Source organism: Syngnathus acus, chromosome 4 (assembly GCF_901709675.1).
Source record: "Syngnathus acus chromosome 4, fSynAcu1.2, whole genome shotgun sequence".
In the NCBI taxonomy this organism is placed as follows: Eukaryota; Metazoa; Chordata; class Actinopteri; order Syngnathiformes; family Syngnathidae; genus Syngnathus; species Syngnathus acus.
Window position 1 is genome coordinate 1,722,168 of NC_051090.1, and position 24,096 is coordinate 1,746,263.

Sequence of the window (24,096 nt, forward strand, 5' to 3'; positions counted from 1 at the left end):
AAGGTTAATTAAATGTCACCTTCCTGGCAATAAAGTGCCATGTGGCTTTCCTCGCAACTTTGATCAAAAGGTGTCAGAGACAAGCGATGACCAGCCAGCTTCTTCTGATTTAGTATGGAGAAGAAAAAAAAAAAAGCGAAAACTACAGATCTACTCTAGTAATCCATTAGGGAACTGGCAAGGCAGCAGAGTGTGGGGAAGCTTTCCATTGTAGCTGGCTAATAAGTGGCTCTTTCTCATTATTGGCGCGTTGGTAATTAACGGCGGCAGTCTGACTTGTACGCCTGATTGCCTACGGAGTTATCTCCTGAGTAAACGGAAGACTGGTGCACTGGTTAAGAGCTTATTAAAAGATAATACTGTGTGTGGCGGGGGGGGGGGATTTTTTATTTGACTTTATTTAGATATTTATTTATGTATTTATTTATGGAAGCTGCCTATCAGGTGCTACACACGTAGTACGTATAAAATTATATTGTCCTATTTTCCCATAAAATATTTTCTGAATGTAATATAATAATTCATAAAATATGATAGGCAAACATTACATTTGGGGTAGTGCAGTGCAGTCAGTTCTGTTACAGGCAACTAATCCTCAAATATTTGCTTTAACATCATTGAACCTTTTTCAGGTCACCTCATGAGCTTTCGAAGTTGTGAATGTTATAAAATGCCGATTTACAAGTCAGCTCTTTGAACCATGATTTAGTTTCTTGCAAAGTCACAGGACAGCGGGATTCTCAAGTGTATTTATTTACACTAACATCAAACCGGCCTTTTCACACTTCTTGAAGTCATAAAAAAAGCAAATGCATTTGCTATGTCTCTTTGAATTTTTCTAAAAAAAAACTAGCCACTTGCTACATTGTATTTATTTTTCTTCTCATCAGTGTCTTGAAAAAGGGCACGGGAAGTTACGGGGGCTTGGGCTGGATCAATAGTGCATCAAAGCTCATTGATCTACTTCACCAGCTGCAGGCGAGAGGCTAAAGCAGCACACTTCGTAAATAGTCTAGAAATAAACTTCACCTGCTTATGACACCTAAGGGCATGAGCATTTCTTTGGTTTTGATTTTGGACTTTGGACGTACACTGTCATGCTGAAGGGTTACGGTACGCTCATGCTACTGTGTGTGTTGACACAGCATGCATCAGAGAGGACAGGTCAGAGTGATGCGATGTACGAGGTGGTGAGCCTTCAGAGGGAGGCGGAGAGAAATAATCAAGGCAAAGGACAACTGGCCTCACCCACTGAAGAGGATGAGGCGGCGGATGACGGTAAGAGGAGCCACTTACTCCTACTTAAACTTTGTTCTCAATTATTAGAACTGATTCCAAAATTAGGTCAAGTAGATTTTGCATTTAGATGATTTTTTTTAGTGTCAGATACATTCTATTAAGTCATCGAAGTAACGGATGTGGATGAACATCATCGATTGTGTCAATTGATTCCTGTTCAGCATGGTTCTTGCAATGTGCCAGTCTGGTAATTAGCAAACGTTTTATTTCCAAAATCATACAGTACTTGTATTAGGAGCATTTAGAATTTTTATTGCGTATAGCTTGTTTTCAAAATGTTCACCTTGTATTAACAGAAGGCGACAAAAGTGTTTACATGTGCAATTATTGACCCAGCCAAAGCCTTTCTTTGGCTTCCCAAGCTATAGTTGATGCTTTGCACTATATGGGAGCCATTCAGAGGGCTTTGTGAACCCTCCCTCCCTCCTGCTTTCCTCGAGATGAGAAAATAGAGACGCTCAGGGACATGGAGTTGGAGGTCAGCCTTATTGTGTCCAAAAATGAATACCCGCACAGTCAATAGAAGCGCACACATTTAATTATATTTATTTTTTTCCTTCTTGCGGGCTTCAGGGTGCCCCAAGGAGACATATTTTTTTCCTCATTGCGGTTCCCTCTACACCACTGTCATTATTGTCGAGCATGTTTTTGTCACCCTTTCCAATATATATATATATATATAAATAAAATAAAATTAAGGCAGAGTTTGTTTTGAGACTAAAGAAAAAAAAAAAGGGTTAAATTATATCATGTGCACATGTAATGCACACTCCAAAAATTTTAGAAGACGTTAGGGATCTTTTTACAGAAAATTTCGCATCTTGAAGAGTGGTAGTCATTATTTTGGCTTCTCCCATCTAGTGGGCACCCCAACAGCAAACAAAGAAAGAAGATGAAACAAAACATAAAAGAAGAACAAGAAGAAGAGGACGCAACATCAAATCTTATCGCCGTGATCAATGTCCAAAATTGGACATCAACGCAGTCATTTGAATATATCGCTAGCATGTTTTTCGGTACGTTTCGCAAGGTCTTGCATGCATGGCAATTCCATTTGCTTGCTGCTATTTACATTTCTACCGTGCAAAAATTGATAGGATTGATCATTTTGTATGTTTTGTATTCCAAATAAAGCTTTTTGCATTTATTCTAGTGTCTGTTTGTAATTGTTCATTTAAGCAATAACAGCTGTGATCACTATTATTCACATTTTCATTATCTCTAGATAATTAGAAAGGTAATACGAGGAATGTACATCAGCAAACGTGACTTCTGGTGCACAACCTTTGTGCTGGATCTGAACAATTTGAAAGGACTCTTTGGGCACATACAAAGCACATGCATGCTTTTGTTGTTGGGATGTATAGAAAAAAGAGCGTGGCTGCAAGAAATGTGCTCAGACAACATCTATTGGTTTATTTCTGTTAAGGGAAAAACCACAGTGTTCACAGAAATAACTTGAATCTGACATCATCATAATAATTCATGAAAATAAACCAATCTTTTTTTGAACGCCACCATGCACGCAACAGTTTTTGCTAGATTGCTCTGTTGTCCTGAAAATGTCACTGCTTTGGAACATGTACTGTACAATTCAGCCAAGTGAATATCTATACCATGAGTCACCTGGCAACCAATCGGTGTCCGTTCCCACGTTTCACCTTCCCGGTTTTAACACCTTTACTCACCAAATGCTGGTAAAAAAAAAAATTGCTAATATTTATGTACGTATATGCTAACACTGTTGCTCTGCTTAAAATTTTGCATTGACATGTTAGCGATTCCATGTCGCCTAGTTGCTAAAATCCTACCTTCTTTATACATGTTCGACCTATGGAATTCTGTAATTCTTTACATTACAATCCAGTACAAATTGTGGAAATAAGTACTTGCTTGTTTCATTCCCCACATAATGAAAGAGCAAGCACTTATGTAACGATTTGAAAACTATTTGTATATAAATTCTCCATGATTTTTCATTTCCGCATTAAATTGTGTGAATGTACAGAAAGTATAAACCCATTAAACCAATGTGATATTCCAGCCATATCCAGGGCCACGCGTGCAAGTCTAAATGCCGCACATACACTCGACTAGACTGTGTTTATGTTCTAGTGGGTGGTTTATGTGTGGGAATCCGTCTGTCCACCAGCAGAACCGGCCGGGGGCTAGACAGACAGACAGGCAGGCAGGCAGGCGGTCAGCGCTGCCGCTGCATCTACAGTACGCACAAGTGTTTTGCAATGCAAAGCGCCAGATGGGCGCCCATTACGATAATGGAATGTGTAGGCCCAGTGGAAACACTCCAACCCCTGTTAAATCGTGTGCTCGGAACACAAAGGCACAATTTAAATGCTTAGCACGAGATCTCGGATTGAGTTTTGTGTTCTCATTTGGCCAAACGTCACAGACATCAAGGTCACTATTGGAGACAAATCTCTAATAAATCTTCTGTGGTCCATTTGTGTTGTATGTAGACAGTGACAGTGAAATCTCCAGCGGGACGGGAGATGTTTCGAAAGATTGTCCTGAGAAAATTCTGGAGTTGTGGGGAGCAATTCTCACTCGATGGTAAGGACATGAAGCTTAACTCATTCACTGCCAACCCAATTCATATCTTTGACATTTATGACCGTCACTGGTACTAAATGAGTTGGAAAGAAATGCATGTTTTGGGTCTTAATATTCTTGCACACATTTTCAGTTTGAATTGTCACGCTTTGATTTAAATTGCCTTGATTTATTTTAAATTGCTGTCAGAATATCACTAATGAAAATCATTAATTAAGGTCCGTGTCATGTTTTGTTTTTTTCATGAGACGAATGCGGTTGTTGATTTCTTCGTGACACGATCGAAGCTAATCTTTGCTAACCTACCTTCATGCATGCTTGAATATAGATAGGATCGTATACAAAGTAAATCTCATCACACTAATACAATGACGGTGTGTAAAATCCAGTTTTACGAATGCATTGCCTCTTATAGACACGTTTGTACGTATATGAAAAATAAACTGCTAATATACAATAGTATTGCAATTGCAGTTGGTTTAAAAAAAAAAAAAAGAAAGCTCTTCCACTGTGCTTTTGAAGTAATACTGTACATATATTTTAGGCATGGGAACCTGTCCACTCGTCCAAAGGGTTTGCACCCATTGGTCCGTAGTGGCATTCCGGAGCCACTGAGAGCTGAAGTATGGCAGCTGCTGGCCGGTTGCCACGACAACCATGACCTGCTTGAACACTATCGCATCCTCATCACCAAGGTAAATGAATGACAGAAAAGTCATAGTTCTTTGGAACAAAGTTCCCGTTGGTTAACATGGAAAAACAGCCCACTTTTTTTCCAAATACAAACAATTCCAGTTGACATATTTTCGGTTTATTCGACTATATTTTTCTGCAATTGGCTGGCGACAGGTAAGCTATAAGGTGTACTTTGCTTCTCGACCAAAGTCAGCTGTGGTTAACTTTAGCGCAGAGAAATAATGGCGGATTCGGTTATTTGCTTTTCAAACACCCCTGTATATTTATTTTATATCATCTAAATATTATATGATATTTATTATATATACGGTTATGTATGTAAACCTTTCAAGGAGATTTAATGGACTAATTGGTGGAACGGTGCGTCCTCATCATGATATCTTTTTTTAAATACTGCAATTATTATTATGCATGTATTAATAATGCATTTTAAAAAAATCTCAGAAAGAAATTTGGCGGAGGTCCATCTTGGGTTTTTGAGCGATATATTTGTTAATCAGTGGGCAGAATGACAAAGCCTGCTGTAAGAGGCAGCAGCAGCTGGGCGAGCTGGTGATATGAACACACAAAGATCTTGGTTTTTATGGCAAATACAATACTGCAGAGCGACCGCAATCAAAAGGCACCAAGTCAGGATAGTCTGCTGAAAAAGATGGAGTGAGCAAATAGACGAGAGGGAAGGAATCTGTGTCAATGACAAAATCTGGCGGACTTTTGTTTTTCTCCGAGTCACTTTTTTAGTTGTTGGTCATCAACTGTGTAAAGTGTCTGTCTTCCCTGTTGCGTAATAATTCTCACTACCTTTATTTTAGTTGTATTATTTGTTTCCATAGGCAGCACCATTTTTATTGTTTTGTTCCAAGAGACACTTTTCTGTCTCTCGCTTCTTACATAAGTCCAAGCCTTATTTTTATTTATTTTTTTTACTTCAGATGACTTATTTTCCAATTGACTGACACCCTCCCAGCCAGCCAGCCAGCCACCCACCTCCTGTCTTGCCAGAGTATGGTATTGATAGGCGGGCGCTGCGGCTATTAATAGCAGCACAAAATGAATGGATGGAATATAAAGGAGAGAGGCAAAGAGGGAACAATGACAGTGATGGCTGGGGTGATGTGGAGCATATTAATGTCGACTCTCTGGGCTCAGTGACAACATTCATGTTAACTGAGTTGCGAGTAATTGGACTCTCGCCCTTATTGGAAAGGTTTAACTGTAAATAATTGTATCGCTAGAGATTTGGTTGAAAGCCTGGTGAATGGATTCATATACTATTGGATTAGTAATGAATTCAATAATGAATTTATTTCTTTAGTAGGTCTTGGCCTATGGCTTGTGACCTTGATATCACAACATTGCAAGTATCATTTTCAGCGTTGCATTACTTACAATTACATTCATCACAGTCAGAAATGCACACACGCACGCACGCACACACGTCCTCAGGGCATCTGAGACATTTACAAATAACTCCGAGCTGGCGCAGCACTATATTTGCAGTTGGGTTTGGTGTTTGCTGGTGACATTTTAACAACCTTTTCGTTTCCCTCAAGCCGAACAAGCCCAAGGTGTGCTCCTACGCTTGAACCTCCATTTGAAATAGCTTGGCCAGCTATTTCCAGGCCTGTATTTTCCAAAGCCCAGCGACACACACAGCAGCCAGTCTATTAAGAGGTCAGCACCCCTTTGTGACATCAACAGTTTCACCGTCGGTTCACTAGTCTCTAAAAAAGAAACTATACCTTCTAAAACTAGAGTGAGTGGTTTACAGTATTGGTCTATTCTCAAAGCCCTCCAGCTCCTATTCACATATCCATTGCACAGACCAGCGGGCACCAGAAAAGTATTTTTGGAAACAAACTGGAGTATATACGCAAGTGGAAATTAAATATACTGTACATATAATGAAAAAGAAAAGCATCCCCGCGGTATAACTAGATGTGTATCTTGTAAGTGTTTGTAAAATATCACAGTGCACGTGCGAGTCTGCGTGTGTGTTGCCATCGCCTTCTAGCCATCCTGACACTGATATGACAGCTCGGATTAAGGAGATCCAGCCTAAAGCATCTTCTCTGGTCTCAGCGTTTCTGTGTCACATTGCCTGCTGAGTGTAGCCCGACTGTATAATACTGTACAATTTATCTTCTCCAAACAATGTTTGACCAGCTTTAAAATAGAAAAACATTGACCATGGCATGGTTTTGTCATGACTTTAAAAAAAGACAAACGTCTACTAAATTATTGCTGAGATTGGAGCCTTAGCAGACAAATGAAATGCAAATATTCAGTCCACTCCTGTGTTTGTTGGATTAAATATTTACATCTAACCTCTACGTATGAATAAGAGATGCATCATGACCTACATGCAGCAAGGACAAGTGTGAGAGAATAATAAGTATACATATCAGAACCTGAGTGGTCTGACAGGTCTTTAGCAGTGTGTGCCGTGAGATGAAATGGAAAGTGATAGATGGTCATTCCAGCAGGCAGCCTTTCTTTGACCTTAAGATTTTTCGCTTTTCTACACTTTTACTCCAGCACAGCCTACACAGTACATTAAGACTCCAACAACGGACTGATACCACATGTGAGAAGCGTTGATATATATCATTGATTCGTTGTGTTGATTTGTTATTTGTTATTCCTATTTTTTCTTTTTTTAAATAATAGTTCATGTTACTTAAATGTTTTTGTGGATATCTATTAGTGTTTGTCTATTTAAATGTGAAGTGAGTTGTTAGATTACCTGCACAATCTAGTCATGTTTTCATAACAGAGAGTAGTGAAATGCAAATTTAATCTTGGGGTGGAGCAGGATTGAATTGTGGGAAGCATTCACCTTTGTTTCCAAGTGGCCCCGCAGGCTCACTTTGGTAGAAGAATGAATAATTAACAGTTGCCTTCTGGTGGTGTTTTTCATCAGTGTCCACAGCGCTGAGCTGAGCTCTCCATTGACTGGCTCCTTACAGAGTAACAGCTGTTGCATTTCGAGCTGACTTACATTTCTATCTGCCTTTTTTTTCTTTTTTATGGTGCATAATTCATTCATTGAATATTACACTGTGTTCATCGATTCTATCGGAATCAGAATCACTTAGTATTTGTTTTTTTATTAGCTGGTTGAGAAACGTTACGTATTATAATCAGAGTGTCAGAAAAGAATTCCATCCATGTTTACATAAAATGTTTGCTTTGAGTCACAGTCTCTTTTCCTGTACTTAGAAAAACGACAGACTGTATGTGGGATGCAAAGGACAGCTATATGGAACGAAGTGGGAAATTGAAAAATGGAGAGCCTGAGGTTTCTGCTTAATATCCCATATGTGAGCTATTGCCAATATTTGGACTTACTGTATGTGCTTGTACCACTGGGAAAAGCCATTGTGACGGACGGATTGGTTCGGAGCCTCAGGTGAAGAAGGGAGTAGAGTCGTCCAACGGTGAGCAGGCTGAGAGAGAGCGAGGAAGAGGGGGAGGGCGGGCGGGCGGGCGGGCGGGCGTGTGTGTGTGTAAAGAGAGAGAGAGACTGAGTGTGCGAGCTCCAAAGACTATGTAGAGAGGGAGGGAGGGAAGTGTAAGCCAGTCACAGCATCTCTCCTTCTTACTGCACCAGGGCTGAGGGACTCTTGGTCCCATTGTTTTGCTTGCTGCAGAATTAGCACACTTCCATTTGTGTAGTCATCTTTTTTTTGTCATTTATTTTTATATACTGCATTTAGGATCATTTTTTGTCTTTGTGCCTGCTACACGGGATTTATAGATGACCAAAATGGCTTATCATGCTCCGGAATTACATTTCGCAGAGGACAGTGGTTAAAACTGGGACTCCTTTTGTTTTGGTTTTTTTTTAATGCTACTGTAACGGATTTCCCTTTTGTTGCGCAGCAAGTTTTTTTTCTTTCTTTCTTTCTATGGGCGTCAGACATACAGAGAGAAGAGTTAAAGGCGAAGCTCGACAGGACCCCCATCCCTCTACAAAAGAATGAATGCTTTAAAAGACAAGTTGCAAAATCTATGGACAAAATGGAAGAAAATGGGCTGAACCCTCCATTTCACATGCTTCTGAATCCCAAGACAAGAATGCAAGAGAGGTGAAAAAAGTGCTTGTCGGATTGTGCCGGCGGATTGCTGAGGAGTCAAAGTGAGTGGAGCGCTGAGTTATTCAGCTGGCCTCTCATAGCTCCTAGAGAGTCCTTCCTTCCTTTCTTTCTTTCTTTCACCTGCCTGCACGGGAGTCTGATATTTCATGCCTTCATCGGACTCTACCACCATTTCATGCACCTGTTGTCTTCAAAATACACAACTTTGAGAGGACATTTTCTACTCTTGGTGTTATGCACAAAATATTTTTTTTGTGTGTGAAAAGACGTTGTACAGTGGATTTTTTTCTTCTTTTCTGCACACGGATGCCTTGCTACGCTCAACAACAGTGTGTACGCTGAGAGAATTGTGACATTATCTTGTGTGGATATCCCGGTGTTTTTTTTAGCCCGTGTCTGTGTTTTGACTCTCACAATGGTTAGGCACACATGAGCTCCAGACAATGCCGAGGACCACCAAAATAAGGGAAGCTTGCAAACACAGCAACCCCATAAAACAGTCAAACTGTGATGCCACTTCCACTTTTTTTTAGGAAATGGGTGCCAAATTAGCCAATATTTTTATGGGTCATACCTTTTTTTTTCCTGGGAATCTGCCCAACATTTTGAATACACTGAGCTCTTGGTAAGGTTCCTTTACTCGCAACCTCTTTCATCTGTGTCTTTGTGAAAACAGCTTATGTCCTCAGCCTTTTGGTGTTAGCTCTTTCAAAATGGGCGATAAAGGCCACACGCTGGCAAGCAAAGCAGCGTGAACCTCACCTTTACGACAGATGCTCACTTCAGCTATAATTCGACGCGGCTTTTTTCTCCCCCCCCTCTCGCAACCTCCCTTTTTCATAAACCATGTGGAAAAGAAGGGCCTCGTCCTATCCCCGCCAAAGCCCGAGCCATTTTTCTCCCGTCACTTTTCCCTTGATTGAGACTCATCAATGTGAAAGTCAGGTGAAAGCCAGCAAGGGTAGCGCATTAAGCTCTATTAAGTAAAGGTGGCTACAGGGACCTGGAACAGTGGGAGGGGAGTAGGCAATTTGCACTTTTATGCCGTTGCCTTGTGGAAATTGCACCCTAAAGCTGTCTCCCGGTGATACACCCAGAACAATGAATCTGTCTGACATGACGACCGATCCCATGCTCGCACCAAACAGCAGCCGTGGAGACGTCTTTTCTGGCTTGTCTTCAAACCACTCCTGTCCCTTGGGCTGGGCCTTCAAGAAAGGTCTAGAGGCTTGCATCCTGGAGACGGCCGTTGTGGTACTCCTGACCGTTCTCATCATTGTCGGGAACTTGACGGTGATCTTCGTATTCCACTGCGCCCCGCTGCTCCATCACTACAACACCAGCTATTTTATCCAGACCATGGCCTACGCCGATCTACTGGTTGGTCTCAGCTGCCTGGTGCCCACTTTGTCTTTGCTCCACTACCCTGCAAGTGGCCAGGAGCCCATCACCTGTCAGGTCTTCAGCTACGTCATCTCAGTTCTCAAAAGTGTTTCCATGGCTTGTTTGGCCTGTATCAGTGTGGACCGCTATCTGGCGATAACACAACCGCTATCTTATAACCAACTGGTGACGCCGTGTCGACTGAGGGCCTGCATCACCATCATCTGGGTTTACTCCAGCTTGGTCTTCTTGCCTTCTTTCTTCGGTTGGGGCAAGCCGGGCTACCACGGGGACATTTTTGAGTGGTGTGCCCAGTCTTGGCCCACCTCAGCCCTCTTTACAGGCTTTGTGGTGTGCTTGCTGTACGCACCTGCCACTCTTGTGGTGTGTTTCACCTACTACCACATATTTCGCATTTGCCAGCAGCACAACAGGGACATCAGTGAACGCCGGGCACGTTTTCCAACCCAAGACATGGATACGGTGGATGGAGACAAGGATGAGCATCAAGGAGGGCATGGACCGGATCGGCGCTACGCCATGGTGCTCTTCCGCATCACCAGCGTGTTCTATATGCTCTGGCTCCCCTACATCATCTACTTTGTGTTGGAAAGCTCCCATGTCCTGGACAGCCCAGCGTTTTCCTTCATTACCACTTGGCTAGCAATTAGCAACAGTTTTTGCAACTGTGTCATCTACAGCTTGTCCAACAGCGTGTTCCGCTTGGGCATGCGTCGGCTCTCGCAGACCATTTGCTCCTTCAGTCACTGTGCTGCTGACGATAGAGACTTTGGGAAGCCTAAACCACGAAAAAGGGCAAACTCTTGCTCCATCTGACAAAGTGACTTTTGAAAGGATTAGGAGACTCATTGACTACATACACTGAATTGAAATGTTAAAAAAAACAAGAAAATAATTTATGTTGATACTTTTTGGCGTTGTAGCTCTTTTGAACTTGAATTCAATTGATTCAACATTGAGCCTGTACATGTCACTGTTAGGTTTCTCTGTCAATTTCAATATTTATAATTGAGCGAGATCATTTTTCAGGTCTACTCACAAACTTGTTTGGAGGTTGTTCATTGGTATTGATTTGTTGACAACCATCATGCTGTTTTAGGTTTTTAAAAATTGTCACGGCAAATGTTTGAAACATATCTACTTCATTTAGTGATGTTGACATTTACAGTCAAGTATAGCTGAAATTTGCTTTTTTTTTTTAGCTTTGTGGGGGGGGGGGGGGGGGGGGGAAAGACATTTCAAAATGTTGCCATTGCTAGATTGTTTTGACACAGCTAATTAAATATTAAAACTTACAATGAGGTTATGCAGAGCTGCTTTTAACTCATCACGACATCTGCCACAGACTTTGAGCCAATGAGCCAAAACCTCTGAAATGTCTTTAGGAAAAAAATAATAATAGTGAAGCCATTTCCAAAGCACAAACAAGCTGTAGTAAGTTCAACGTTGTCAACATTTAAAGATGGCGGCAATCCCTTCCACCGACTTGTGTGCAATTCATACTTCATTAAGTCACCTTCATGGAGCACAATTAACGTAAACATATGAATGCTTTGTCGACTGAAATCACACAGTATGAACTTATTCTTGTTAGCTGGGCATCATAAATCTGTTTATTAAAATGCGAACATTTTCCCCATTCTACCCCTTCACTTTCGTTACTTTATATCGACGAGACCAAAAGGGGGTCTGCCGTTTCTCAGTAATGTTTACGCCGCTAAACTTAAGACGCCATGACAATACTGTTAACTTCATACTGACATAGTGAGATGTCATATTTTTACTGATTCATTTGCAATTAACTCATTCACTGCCAAGCCAGTTCATATCTTTGACATCTATAAACCGTCAATGGCACTGAATGAGTTAACGGCATAGTATAGTTTGAAAATTTAAAATGATATAATAATAATAATAATAATAATAGGTAGCGATGTACCCGAATAGTTCAGCCCATGAAATAGATGGCTGAACGGCCGGGCAGCATTGCCTTCAAAATAATAGCTATTCATTTAGAAAATGGTGAAAAGCCTTTTTAGCCAAGGAGTTCTAATTACTACAGTTCCTTTAGCTCAGTTGTTCTTAAAGTGTCTGATGTCTGAATGGTGTCTTTCAAATGATAAAGCTTGTGGAGAGTTTGTGGCAACATGGCATCTAAATGCCCGATACCAGTTGACTCGATGTGCTAAATGGTCTTCTGCTCTCTTCATTGGACAAAATGCCCCCAGTGGTAGTGCTATGGAATAGATAGATGGGGCCTGAAATTATTTTCATATACAGGTAGTTATGGCAACAACACAGAAAAACATTTAGGACTTAGTCGTACCCAAATATGATAACATTTGAAATGTGATTGTGGTCAGAGGTTTCACAAATGATTCTTTTTTTGGTGTGACTTTTAGAATTGTGAATTTGTGTGTTAGACTCACCGTTTGAAACATTCAGGAGACATTGAATGCTAAAGCTAAATCAATGTCTGTATTTTAAAACAAAATTTGAATTCAAAATAATCGCCAGTGCAGTAATTTATTTTTATTTTTGGATTTGATGATGTTAAATATTTATCTCATGAAAATAATGTATCAACCTTCACACTGTAAATGACTATACTATAATATTGTGTGTGTGTATTGCAAACTTGTTGTACAGTAAAAAAAAATATATATACCTATTGTGTTGAATGAATAGGCTTCTAATGTTTTGATTAGAGGAAGCAGTGTGATGTTAGCACAGTATCTATTTTTTTAATTTGGGAGATTTTGCCAAAGGCCTCAGTTTTGCTGTTGCTGCCAACCAAATAAAGGCGACAATAACAGTAAAGTCACATTTGATTATTGTCTGCTTAGGTCATTCAAAAAATAATACTACAATAATACAGTGCAGATATCCCAAAGTCACATAGTACTTTCAAAAATGCACTTTGTCTAAAAGCAGATTTTAAGTATCATTGTAAAAGTGATTAAAGGTGCCAGAAAAGTTTTCTAAAGTTGTCACAACGGCTTAGCCCTGACCACTGTCCTCAAGTCGTACTGATGAATTCAATGATTATGATTTGACGTTTTCACAAAATGCATAACTAAGCAGCTGCACATAGAACAATAAAATAAGAAATAAAAATATTCTTCATTCAAAAAATATTCAATGTACATAAAGCGATCAAAAAATTCTCCAGTTTAAGACACCAAATTCATTTATTCAAGTTGTTTGAATGATTCTCTTTTATCTGGTGGTATGTTGTGCTCCTTCCTCAAAAAAAAAACATTTTCTTGCTCCAAGTTGTCTGCCAAAGCAACAGCAGCTTCCAAGCTGAGGCCCTCCCTCTCAGTATTTATGACCTCCATCCACTATATAAGGAATTCCCTTTCATTGCCACAATTGGCAGCATGCACAGCTTCCTGCCTGCCTGCCTGCCGGCCGCTTTTCCGTTTTTGATTGAGCCAGACCACCTGACCTTCTTTCAGGTGGGGAAAGTCATCATTTGAAGGAAAGCTGCTTCTATTGCTTATGTGCTTGACACGAGATGGGTGCACTGCAGCATTTGGATTTATTTTCAGAGCTAGTCAAATGAGAGATCACGAGCCGAGAAATGATTATCGAAACTAAAATATCATGCTCTGCTTAGGTTTATGGTAATGCAGCAAAGAGCTAATATAACTTTGCTGTGCTATACCAACAGAAATGAGGTAGTTACACTCCAGTTGTGTGATCCCAGGAAGCTCTTTATTTTAATTCGATGCTTTTATACTCGAATCAATACTCTATTCGTCTCTCGGACCATTTTAGTTGCATTAAATAACGCAAAGCGGTCAAATCACTCCCATGGTTATGAAGCTTATGCAGTCGGTTATACTGTAATTTCCTCCTCTTTTAATATTGCTCCTGTTTTTCCAGGCAGAGTCATTTGTAATTGTTAATCATAGGGAAGAGTTAAATGTACCTTTAATTAACCACTTCAAAATTATGATGTTACAGCTAGCATTACATAGAATGGCGTTTTCTTTGTTGTTGTAATTATTTTGTAACACATTCCATGATTTAATGTTTCTTGACAATGCTTGAAACAAATTAAAATTTGGAATCGGTTTTGACTTGAAAAATGTGGGTGCATCAAATTGAATCAAAACAAACAATTTTGTTCAATTGTTGCACATGCATTTTAGCCTAATTTGACCAAAAACAATATCATTTTAAATTGTTCCAATTTTCTTAAGTCATCCCATTCAAACCATTGCTGAACTTGCAGTGACAAATAGAAGTCTGGAAACCAATGAGTTGTTTTTGACTGCCAGAAGCTCCATTTCAGATTGGAAGCTAGTCCAGACTGAGGCAGGTGTGAGATGCAAATCGTTCCTCCCAGAACCGATGTCTCTTCAGTGGAGCGAATGTTCCATGAAAGTCGTTTATTGCTCCGTTTGTTTCTATATTGCTTATATTACTGTCGTGTCCATGTACCATTTGTTTTTTCTGAGATGGAAACCCACCATCCCAGCCATGCTTCTAATTAATATTTTCAGATTGAACACATTTTCATCATGTTAAAGACAGCAGCACTTTGCCAATTTAATTACTCGAGCCATTATGAAATACAGCTTGCAGTGTATTCATAATAGCACATGGAGACACGCCTGAGGCTGTTCTGAAAATTAATGCAGCTGCTTTGCACTTGTCTTGCCACTTTTCTCTACATGCAATTTGGTGTGTTCTAAGTCGGAGGTCACCAACACGGTGATTCTAAAATCGGGTGAGTTAGCCCATGGGCCTGTTCTAAAATTAGCTCACCCGGGATGGAACGTTGCGTTGTTTTTACGAGTATTGTATAAAAATGAACACTGGCAAAGAGTCCGAGAAAAATTGTCGCAATAATTAATATATAAATAAATTAAACTATATATTAATATAATATATATGTTATATAATATATTAATATAATAAATGAATGTATATCTGTTTTAAACAAGTCAAAGATGTCCAAAATCAACGATTAGTTGACGTTTGTGTCATGCTATTAATTGCAAGCAAAATCACAAGTCTGCTTTCAGTTCCCAACGTAGCTTAATGAAATCTCGAGCCACCCTGACCATTAAAATGCCATGGCATAGTTACAAAGGCTGATGAATTAGCAATCTGCTCAGTGGTCCAGATGTTGCCACCCGCCCTAAAGCCTCCAGGGGAGCCGCTCCAAAGTTCTTTGCCAGCCACCAAGGATAAAGGTCTCAGGAGTGCTGTTTTTTAATTACCGTGCTGCTGTCCTTTTGAATATCATACCAATAGATTATCTCAGCAAATCCCCTGAAGTAAAGAGAACACCAAATGACACAGGCAGGTGTGTCGGCAGTGATTTGCATGGATATTCCTTGTCGTATACAGCGGATTAGAAAAAGATGACACTCTCCTGTTCATATGCCAGCTTTTGTGACATCAAAAGGCAGAAGGAATATCACCTTGAACAGGGGCGTGTTTCCGTTCAAGAAGCATTTTCTCTCATTTGCCTCACACGTTAGTTCCTCAAGCTTCCAGACTGCAAATTGTTCTTTTGAAAAATGGTGCTGCTCCATAAAACAAATGACTTTTGACTTGCCAGGGAAGCACTTTCTGTTGACCTGATCTTTCCAAGGTTTGCTGAGCACGCATTTATTCGAAACAACAGCCATGTTCATGCTTTAAATAATCCACTGGTCAAGAAAAGGAAACCTTGGAGACTAATAATACCTTTAACCTACTTCTGGTATTCGCCTTCATAGCCATAGTGGGTTTATTTATTTATTTATTTATTTATCAAAAGCAATTTTGTGGTTGAGGGTTTTTCAAGATCCCAACCGCGAATTTTTTTTTAGGAATGTTCACGTTAATTAATTTGTTTATTATTCTCAACTGTCCAATTGTTATTCTTGCAGTGATTCACTTCAACGTTGATTAGCTTCTCATTAGCCATAGCTTCAAAGACTTTTTTTTGGTTCTGAGCTATTGATTAGAAAATAAGATTGCTCTTCCTTCCTTGCATAGGTGATTTATTTCTTTTTTTTTTTTTTTCCTTTTCCGACTCACGAAACGACTTGTCATAGTGGTTGCCATGGTTTTAGTGCGAGTGGAATCCTTTCTGATTGGTCCTACTGTCACTGAAGGACTTAGTGGGATCTGAGTGTTCAGCTGTACTGAGCCAGTGTCTATCATTTGTATCTTGTTGATTTAGCAAAGCATGCCACCTCGCATCAGACACTTTCCAAGGGCAGCTTCCCCTCTCCCGACTTACGTAATACTGTCAAAGCAGCATGATAGAACGCTCGCTTGCGTACCAACGGCCACTCGGAGGAGGACAATGTATTATTGTTAAAATTTAATGATTATTATTATGTTTGATGAGTGAAATCATTTGTTTGTCACTTGCATCTGCAAAAATGATGGGACGTATTTATATTTCAAACAAACTCGCAAGTAGGAAGCTCTCCCATGGCAAACATTTTATTGCAATGACTTTTTATAGTGGTGTGATTGATGCAGACCAATTTCAGGCATCTGTCAGAGATGGAGCCCATCAGCCAACGCCGTTAGACACGTTTGACTGGCGAAGGGAGGGAGAGAGGGTCACATCTGTCTCAAATAAAATAGTATCGCTGCATCCCTATGATGAAAACACAAACAATGCCTCAAGTAAAAAAAAAATGGCAATCAACCTCACTGTTGCAGTACAGTAGATGTTTTTGGTCAAACTCCAAATTGATGATTTAAAAGGATGTTAAAGTGGGCAGGTTTGGACACATGGACTGACATGACTATTTATAGCTGGGTGCGTGAAATAAGTTACCTGTCGTAAAAGCCTGAGTAATAGTACATGCCTGCAGGCTGCAATTAGAGGAAGCCTCTCGTTCCCCTCTGTGTACATCTCTCTCTCTCTCTCTCTCTCTCTTTTCTGTAAAGCTCTCGCCTTCTCCTCTTCTGTCTCTCCACGTTATCTCCTCTCGCCATTCTTCCAAGCCATCACTCTTTGCCTCTTTCATTCTCTCCTTATTTCCATCTGTCTTGTTTTCTGCCTTCTGTCAATCAGTTTCCAATCCACCAGGGGATCGATGCCTGAAAGCTTCATTCAGTGCGAAGAAATAATACATGCGCGCCGAGGTTGGCTTGCAGTGCTCATTCTTTATTAATTACCTCCGTGTGTATTATGTTGTATGAAGATTTTGGTTCCAACCTGTCTAATAGTATATTCCTGCTCATGTTATTTGTCAGCTTGGTTGGCATTTGAGCAGCAAAGGTTGGTATTTTTCAAGGAAGATGCCATTTTAGCCCTGACCTTTCATGTTTCATGTATATTTTAGTGCACATAGGTGCCAATAGGTGACCTCATCAATATGTATAAGAGAAGCTTTTAACTTTTTTTTCTCTGACAATCATAATGACACATCAAACTTCCATGTTGAACGTCTTCCTCTTAACTTGTTGAGCATATTAGAAGCCAGCAAAAAAAACGGCCGTTGGCTAAATCAGCTTTTCTTTTCTTTTTTTTAAACTTTTTATTTCTTTTTTATTTATTTCTATTTTTTTATTTTATTTTTTTCTACTGGCTCCTCTTATCACAGCCACAGATTCTCTGTCACTGTGTTGCTTCCATGCGAGAAGGGAGCAAATACACTGGCCACTGCCCTCCAGATCCCCTTGAACATCGGCGTCCACTGAATCACCTGTAGCGGCGGCGGTGGATGGATCAGTCACAGTGAAGGTCCTTTGGATGCTAGTGATAGTAATAATAATGCTGGGCTGTGCACAGTTATCAGCTTTTCTCCAGCTGTCTTCAGAAAATAGGCCTAGCATGCCTCACTCGATTTCTTATGTGGTCTGTTGCAATCGTCCCGGGCTAGCCTGCTATAAAGCAAAAAAAAAATGTTAATTGGAAGCCATTTTATGAGGACGAACCGGACTTATTTTCATAGAAGCAGTCTTTTGGTTTTGCGTTGCACATTGTGCAGGTGGCAGAAAATTGATGGTGCTGATGAGGCTGCAGTTCCTGCTGAACACCTCAGCCCCCCCACCCCCCTCCCTCCCCACAGAGATTACAGAGCTGCTGGTTTCAGCATTTGCATTTTACATGTGACACATTCATCTAAATGAGCAGCACGGAATTCATGTTTGGTTTTAGTACTTACAGGGAAGAAGTGCAGGTGTGTTCAAATAAAGCAAGCAAAGCATTTGAGACAGCTCTACGTATAATGCAGCATTGTATTACAATAATAGGTATATTGTTAAATCAATCCTTCTGTGATTGTGGAAATAAAAATAATCATTGTTGCCTTCATCCAAACCAAGGCAGATTTTTTTTTTTTTCTCCACAAACTGGGACGCTTTATCTTAGCTAAGCAACCTAAGAGTTTCAGTTCCACTAATTTGTGGAGTTTCTGAGTAATGAGGCTCTTAATTAGCAGAGACATGCATGGTTTATTAAATCAAAGCGTTTACGACTTTCAATGTCAAACAGATTCTTATTAGTCCTCATTGATATATGCATGGTAATCAGGGCGATAGGAATTTTTTTTTTTGGGCCGATGCAGATAAAGGAAAATGTATATATATATATAGAAATACAAAATCAAAATTAAAAAAAAAACACGAAATACGGAGACCGTGAACTCGAAGCTTTTGCATTGGCAGGGTTCATTTTCATTTTCTAAAAGTTTTCAACTGTATTTCTAAAAGCTCTGTTTTCTGGCAATCCGGGGCTTTTAATGATGTGCCTTTCATTAAAAATTCCATTTCAGTATGATTTTCTGTGACATTTAGACCTTCACAGTTGGAGCCTAGCAAATAGTTAATATGCGCCAACAGTTTCAGGTTAGTGTACTCTCTGTCCTGAGCAGTAAGATGGTTTATTTAAAGGACTATGCATATTTATTGGCTAACGTGCACATCTCCCGACACCATGGATTTTTTTTTTCCCAAAGACTTTGGACACAGTGACATGAGCAGTAAAGCTCTAATGATCTTGTGCGCATTTTATAAGGTCACGAGATCGGAGAGGCGGCTTTTAGTCGCATTTAAACGGCAGCGCTAAATAGGTAACTAAGTATCTACGTTTGATTTTCAGTTCAACAAATAACAGAGTAAACACGAGGAATTGAAAAAGACACTCGATGGGAGCACATTGACCAAGAGTTGAACTGTAGCAATTTATCCACTTGTTGCCAGACAAGGTTGCCATTAAAATTGTAATCCTGCAAAAAGAAAAATTCCAATTATCTGCAATCTTATTTTTGTATCATTATTACATAACACAGTTAAACGTAGCCTGTTTCTCCCCAAACCTGTATGAAGTATCTTGAGAAGAAAACTGACACTGTATTTGGTGCATTTGTTGCCAGATTAATATTATAATATATTAATAATATATAATATAAATAATATTATAATGTAAAATATAATAATATAAATGATATAAATATATATTATAATTTATGAATAATATGTTATTTTTGCACATTGGTGTTATTCTCTGTTGCTTCTTTTTTAGGAATCTCATTAAGAAAAGAACATTTTGCGTTAGGTTAAAAATAACAGTGCCGCCTGCATACATACAAAGCTGTTTGTTGCCCGTGTGGCTTAATGAACATACAGTAATGCACTTTGTAGCTGTTATATATTTAACACATAATGCACCTCCATGCCGCAAATCTTATTAAAATAGCACGCGAGCTAGCCTGCAGCATGCATAGAATTTCACGGCATGTAAATGAAATGACTTCACAGCTTTTTATGAAAGCGCTGGCATTCAAGATCCATTTTCTATGTTTTATTATTCAGGTCACAGCTGAGCTGGTTTTCAAATGTTCTTTCTTGAAGTCACAGTATATATTTTTGGTAATTAAAGTGGTGGCAGCTTGTTTTCCAGCACGCCATAACACAAGGGAGGCGTTTAACATGAATGAAGCAGCATATCAATGACCCCAGACATACATACAGTACAGCCCGAATGATAAATAAATATCTTCAGTGACAAGAGAGCAGAGTCGTGCAACCAACAGATGGTAGGTATGGCTCCGACAGCATCGTGTCGTGTCGTCGCTTTGTGATTTTAGGATTAGACAGATGTGGGCGCGGGAAAAAATGGCGGCAAGAACCTTGAACTTTCAACAAGGTGATGCGCTGCACTTTCAAAAGAAAAAAGAAGCTGTAAAAGTTGAGAACGTCTCTCTAAATCTAAAACTTGTTTTCCTCTCGGAAGTTGCGCAATCACAGGAAAAAAAAATATACGCAAAACTTGTGTCGACCAAGGGAAAAAAAGTTTGACACATTTTGTAATCTTATACACGTTTCAGGATTCAGCTCAGGAGGCGGTGATCACTCGGGATATTCACCGTACCTTCCCTGCACATGACTACTTCAAGGACTCTGATGGAGATGGACAGGATTCACTCTTCAAGATCTGCAAGGTAAGAGTCAAATGTATTTATTATGTTTAAATGCTGACTTAGAAATGGTCTAGAGGTTCTGAAAATTAATTAACAATAAATTAAATAATAAAAATAAATCAATTAAAAAAATAAATCAGGAATATATTAACACTAACACATTTCAATACAATGCAAATCAACTCATCAGCATCTTATATAATGTGTTGGAGCGCTTTGTTATTGTGTTTCTCAAGAATGGAAAAGTGACCTCAGTGCAAAGTAATGGAGCTACGTAAAAGGGCAAAGGAATTAAAGGGGGATTGTCGAGATGTTTTCTTTTTTTTGCTACCAACAATGTCTTGCTGTTATTCATCACTGTTATGCCAAGAAGAGCTTCATGGATTAAATACAGCCATTGAATTATTGTCCTTGAATTCTCTTTGCCCAAGGTCCTTGCCAAATGTTTTCTTGTACAAATGCACTTGGAGCGTTGTGTGTTGTCATTTTAGAAAATGACAATATGTAAGGCTGGTAAATTGATAAGGCTTCATTTCTGTGCATCATCATATTAAATCTATTCATCTAAATCATGTGAATTCAATTTGTTTCACTGTTTCTACTGTTTGGAAAAACGGCAGCTACGTTACAAAAATGAATCAAATACAACAGCAGCATACAAATTTGATAGTTTGTTTGAGAATCTTGGTGCCAAGAAACACAATTATGGATTTAGCTTTTAGTCAAATGTAATTTTTGACTCAATTGTTATATTTTTGTGCTCTGAGCTCTGTGAGAGGATGGCTTTACATTTTACATTGGGTCCGGACCCAAATAGGTCAGTGTTGAGCTGGCCTTCATTTGTATGCAAATGAATGTAGATTTGCTGCTGATAAGGTTGGCTGGATCTTGAGGCATGAGTGGGCTACAGCCAAACCAGAGTTTCCAGGACCCCTTGTAAATTTATCTACTCGCTAATATGCATGGGGTCTTTAATCTTCTAACCTTTGTTCTCCAAGAAAGGGTCAATTGAGCTGTGTGAACTTTTCTGGTGACAGTTTGCTTTATTTTCTTAATGTTCCATTTAGTCCACCTAAACCTGTACAAGTACTCGTCATTGTTCACAAATCAAGGTTAAATGTCTCTCCTCTGGAAAATTTGACAGTATTTCAGACAAAAAAAGACTAAATTTATTCTTGGTTTTTAGTCAACAGATACGTGTTTGTAAAACTGTATTTTTATTTTATTTTAATTAATTAAACGTTTTATTATTCATCAAAAATGTTCCGAAATATCATATTAACATGCAAACAGTTAAAAAAAATAAAAAATCTGAATTGTTTTGAAAAAGGTACCTGGCTTACAATAGATGCAAATACTTCAGCCTGCTGGCTCTGTTATGTCGTCAGGCTCCCAAATTAAGATTTGTCCCACCAGGACCTCCCCATCCATCTGTCAAGCGACAGACATGTCACCTTGCTGAGTTCGGAATGTGTGAATACCGCACTCAATCAAGCATGTCAGCATGGAGATTAGAGTCCAGGCACTTTTGCATGACAGCACCATTACCTGCACATCAAACTCTAATTTAAGCAAATTAATCTCACCCTGGATTTTTTGCTCTCATTTTTAAGGAAGAGGTTCGGATCTAGTCAATGACCCAGTATCAGATTAATAGAAGCAAAATAAATGATTATGTACATTTGCCCAACTTGATGTCATGGTAGTTTCAATAAAAAGAAGTAGCAAATACAAATTTGTATCATAGTGATAAAAAGATATTGTTGTCAATATTTCGATGGTTACTGGCAAAATAATGAAGGTTAATTGAACACTCAAAAATTCTTCCCAAGTTTGATTGTGAGTGCGACCTCAAGCCGGTTTGGATTGATGGATGGATCGATGAAATTATTTAGTGTTGAAATTGGTTTAATAAATAATTCATTGTTACTTTTTTTTTCTTCTCTCTCTTCAAGGCCTATGCGGTCTACGATGAGGAAATCGGTTACTGCCAAGGACAGTCGTTTCTTGCGGCTGTTCTGCTTCTGCATGTAAGTAAACATTGGAACACATGCGTGGATTGTCATAACAACACTGACAAATCGAAATCATCATTAAAAGTACATGGTTGTTTTCCAGATGCCTGAGGAACAGGCCTTTTGTGTGCTGGTGAAAATCATGTTTGAGTATGGCCTCAGAGCTCTCTACAAAAACAACTTTGAAGATCTTCATTGCAAGTTCTTTCAGCTGGAGAAGCTCATGCAGGTACACACGGTTGGAATCGAGAGGATGAATTCATGCTTGGTAATATTTACAGCAGTTTGAATTTCAAAAATGATTCAGCAAATTCATTAACATTGCTATTTTGACCACAAAAAAAAAAACATCTCTCTTCCAAAGAAATGTCTTTAAGATAGGGGCCACTCTTTGATATTACTCAAACAAATTTCACATCCATTTAAATTTGAAGCCCATGATTAGATGCTGTTTGAACCACCCAGACTTCAAATATCTGCTTGCTGCTCATCAGTGATTTTTTTTATTTTTTCCTGCTGCTCTCCTCATCTGATGCATTTGGCTGCCAGGAACACTCCTTTTTGTGTATTTCTCAGGAATAACCAGTTTGCTCTTAGAATCATACACCAATTAACAGGACAACAATTTTCTTGAAAGTACCGCCGTTCTTTTCTTTCATAAGGCATTGAACTACGAAACACTTATCGGCAGATGGAGCCTCGTTTTCTCCTGCATGAAAACTGACTTGTGGGAAAAATGAGTTGTTTCATATGAAGTCACACCATTTATGTGTAGAGACCATTGGGCGGGCGCCTCTCTCACTTTTTTGTCCTTGTTTTTTTCTCAATAATTACATTTTATTAATAATAATTTGAAAAGAAATTAATTAATCAAAAAATTAAATAAATGAACACAGTCGAATAAATAAATAAATTCTGTCGTATTTAAACGGGGGTCAATTATACGCAGATTTTTGTTATTCACGGGCCGGGCCAACACAAAAGGCAGCGGACCACTATATTGCATAATTGGATTTACCACACTAATTGTTTTCACTTTGTTTTCCAAAGTGTCTCAAGCTCTTCCTCTCTTGTTTTCTAGGAACAGCTACCCGATCTCTGGTCCCATTTCCAAGTACTCAACCTGGAGGCACACATGTATGCCTCTCAGTGGTTCCTCACCCTCTTCACTGCCAAGTTCCCCTTATGCATGGTGTTCCACATCACCGATCTCCTGCTTTGCGAGGTATAGTGCAAGCTCTTTTGTCTATCTATCAAATAGGATAAGGCAAGTGAGCTAAAAGGGACTTACTTGTTTGAATCATCCACAGCAGGTGTCAAGGCCCTAAGTAGAAGACACACGGTCCAATCCATGGTGTATTCACCCTGCCCTTTGATTTGATCTGTCTCATCAATAAAGATGTGCCGATCAGGCTTTTAGGTTGATAAAATGGTCAAAACAAATCTATTAGCAATCCTCAACAATTGACAAAGCTTGCGTCTCATTTGTTTGTTTTTGTTTGTGGAGCTGCTCTCTTTGTTTTGTTTTTTGAAATACATTGTTACAAAACTAGAACTCATTCGGTGAAGTAGATGAAAGCATGAAAACAAACCCTCGTTAATATCATATCCCGTGCA

At 39.3% G+C, this 24,096-nt stretch overlaps 2 protein-coding genes across 2 annotated transcripts in view; both read left to right on the top strand.

The window, feature by feature from the left end:
- rabgap1l (RAB GTPase activating protein 1-like) overlaps positions 1–24,096 on the top strand; it is a 40,062-nt gene that overhangs the window by 5,685 nt on the left and 10,281 nt on the right. Inside the window, exons 11-17 of the mRNA XM_037248631.1 lie at positions 1,146–1,278; positions 3,777–3,870; positions 4,415–4,565; positions 20,372–20,485; positions 22,420–22,494; positions 22,583–22,708; positions 23,561–23,704. Coding sequence (XP_037104526.1) covers positions 1,146–1,278; positions 3,777–3,870; positions 4,415–4,565; positions 20,372–20,485; positions 22,420–22,494; positions 22,583–22,708; positions 23,561–23,704 — 837 coding nt within the window. The remainder of the gene's footprint in view (positions 1–1,145; positions 1,279–3,776; positions 3,871–4,414; positions 4,566–20,371; positions 20,486–22,419; positions 22,495–22,582; positions 22,709–23,560; positions 23,705–24,096) is intronic.
- gpr52 (G protein-coupled receptor 52) lies at positions 7,909–11,284 on the top strand. The gene has a single exon (XM_037248634.1). The coding sequence runs from the start codon at positions 9,708–9,710 to the stop codon at positions 10,884–10,886; it is 1,179 nt and encodes a 392-aa protein (XP_037104529.1). The 5' UTR covers positions 7,909–9,707; the 3' UTR covers positions 10,887–11,284.

What these genes read in the sequence shown, in the direction of transcription:
- gpr52 (XM_037248634.1), top strand. Translation starts at nt 9,708, where the DNA reads ATGCCGTTGCCTTGTGGAAATTGCACCCTAAAGCTGTCTCCCGGTGAT.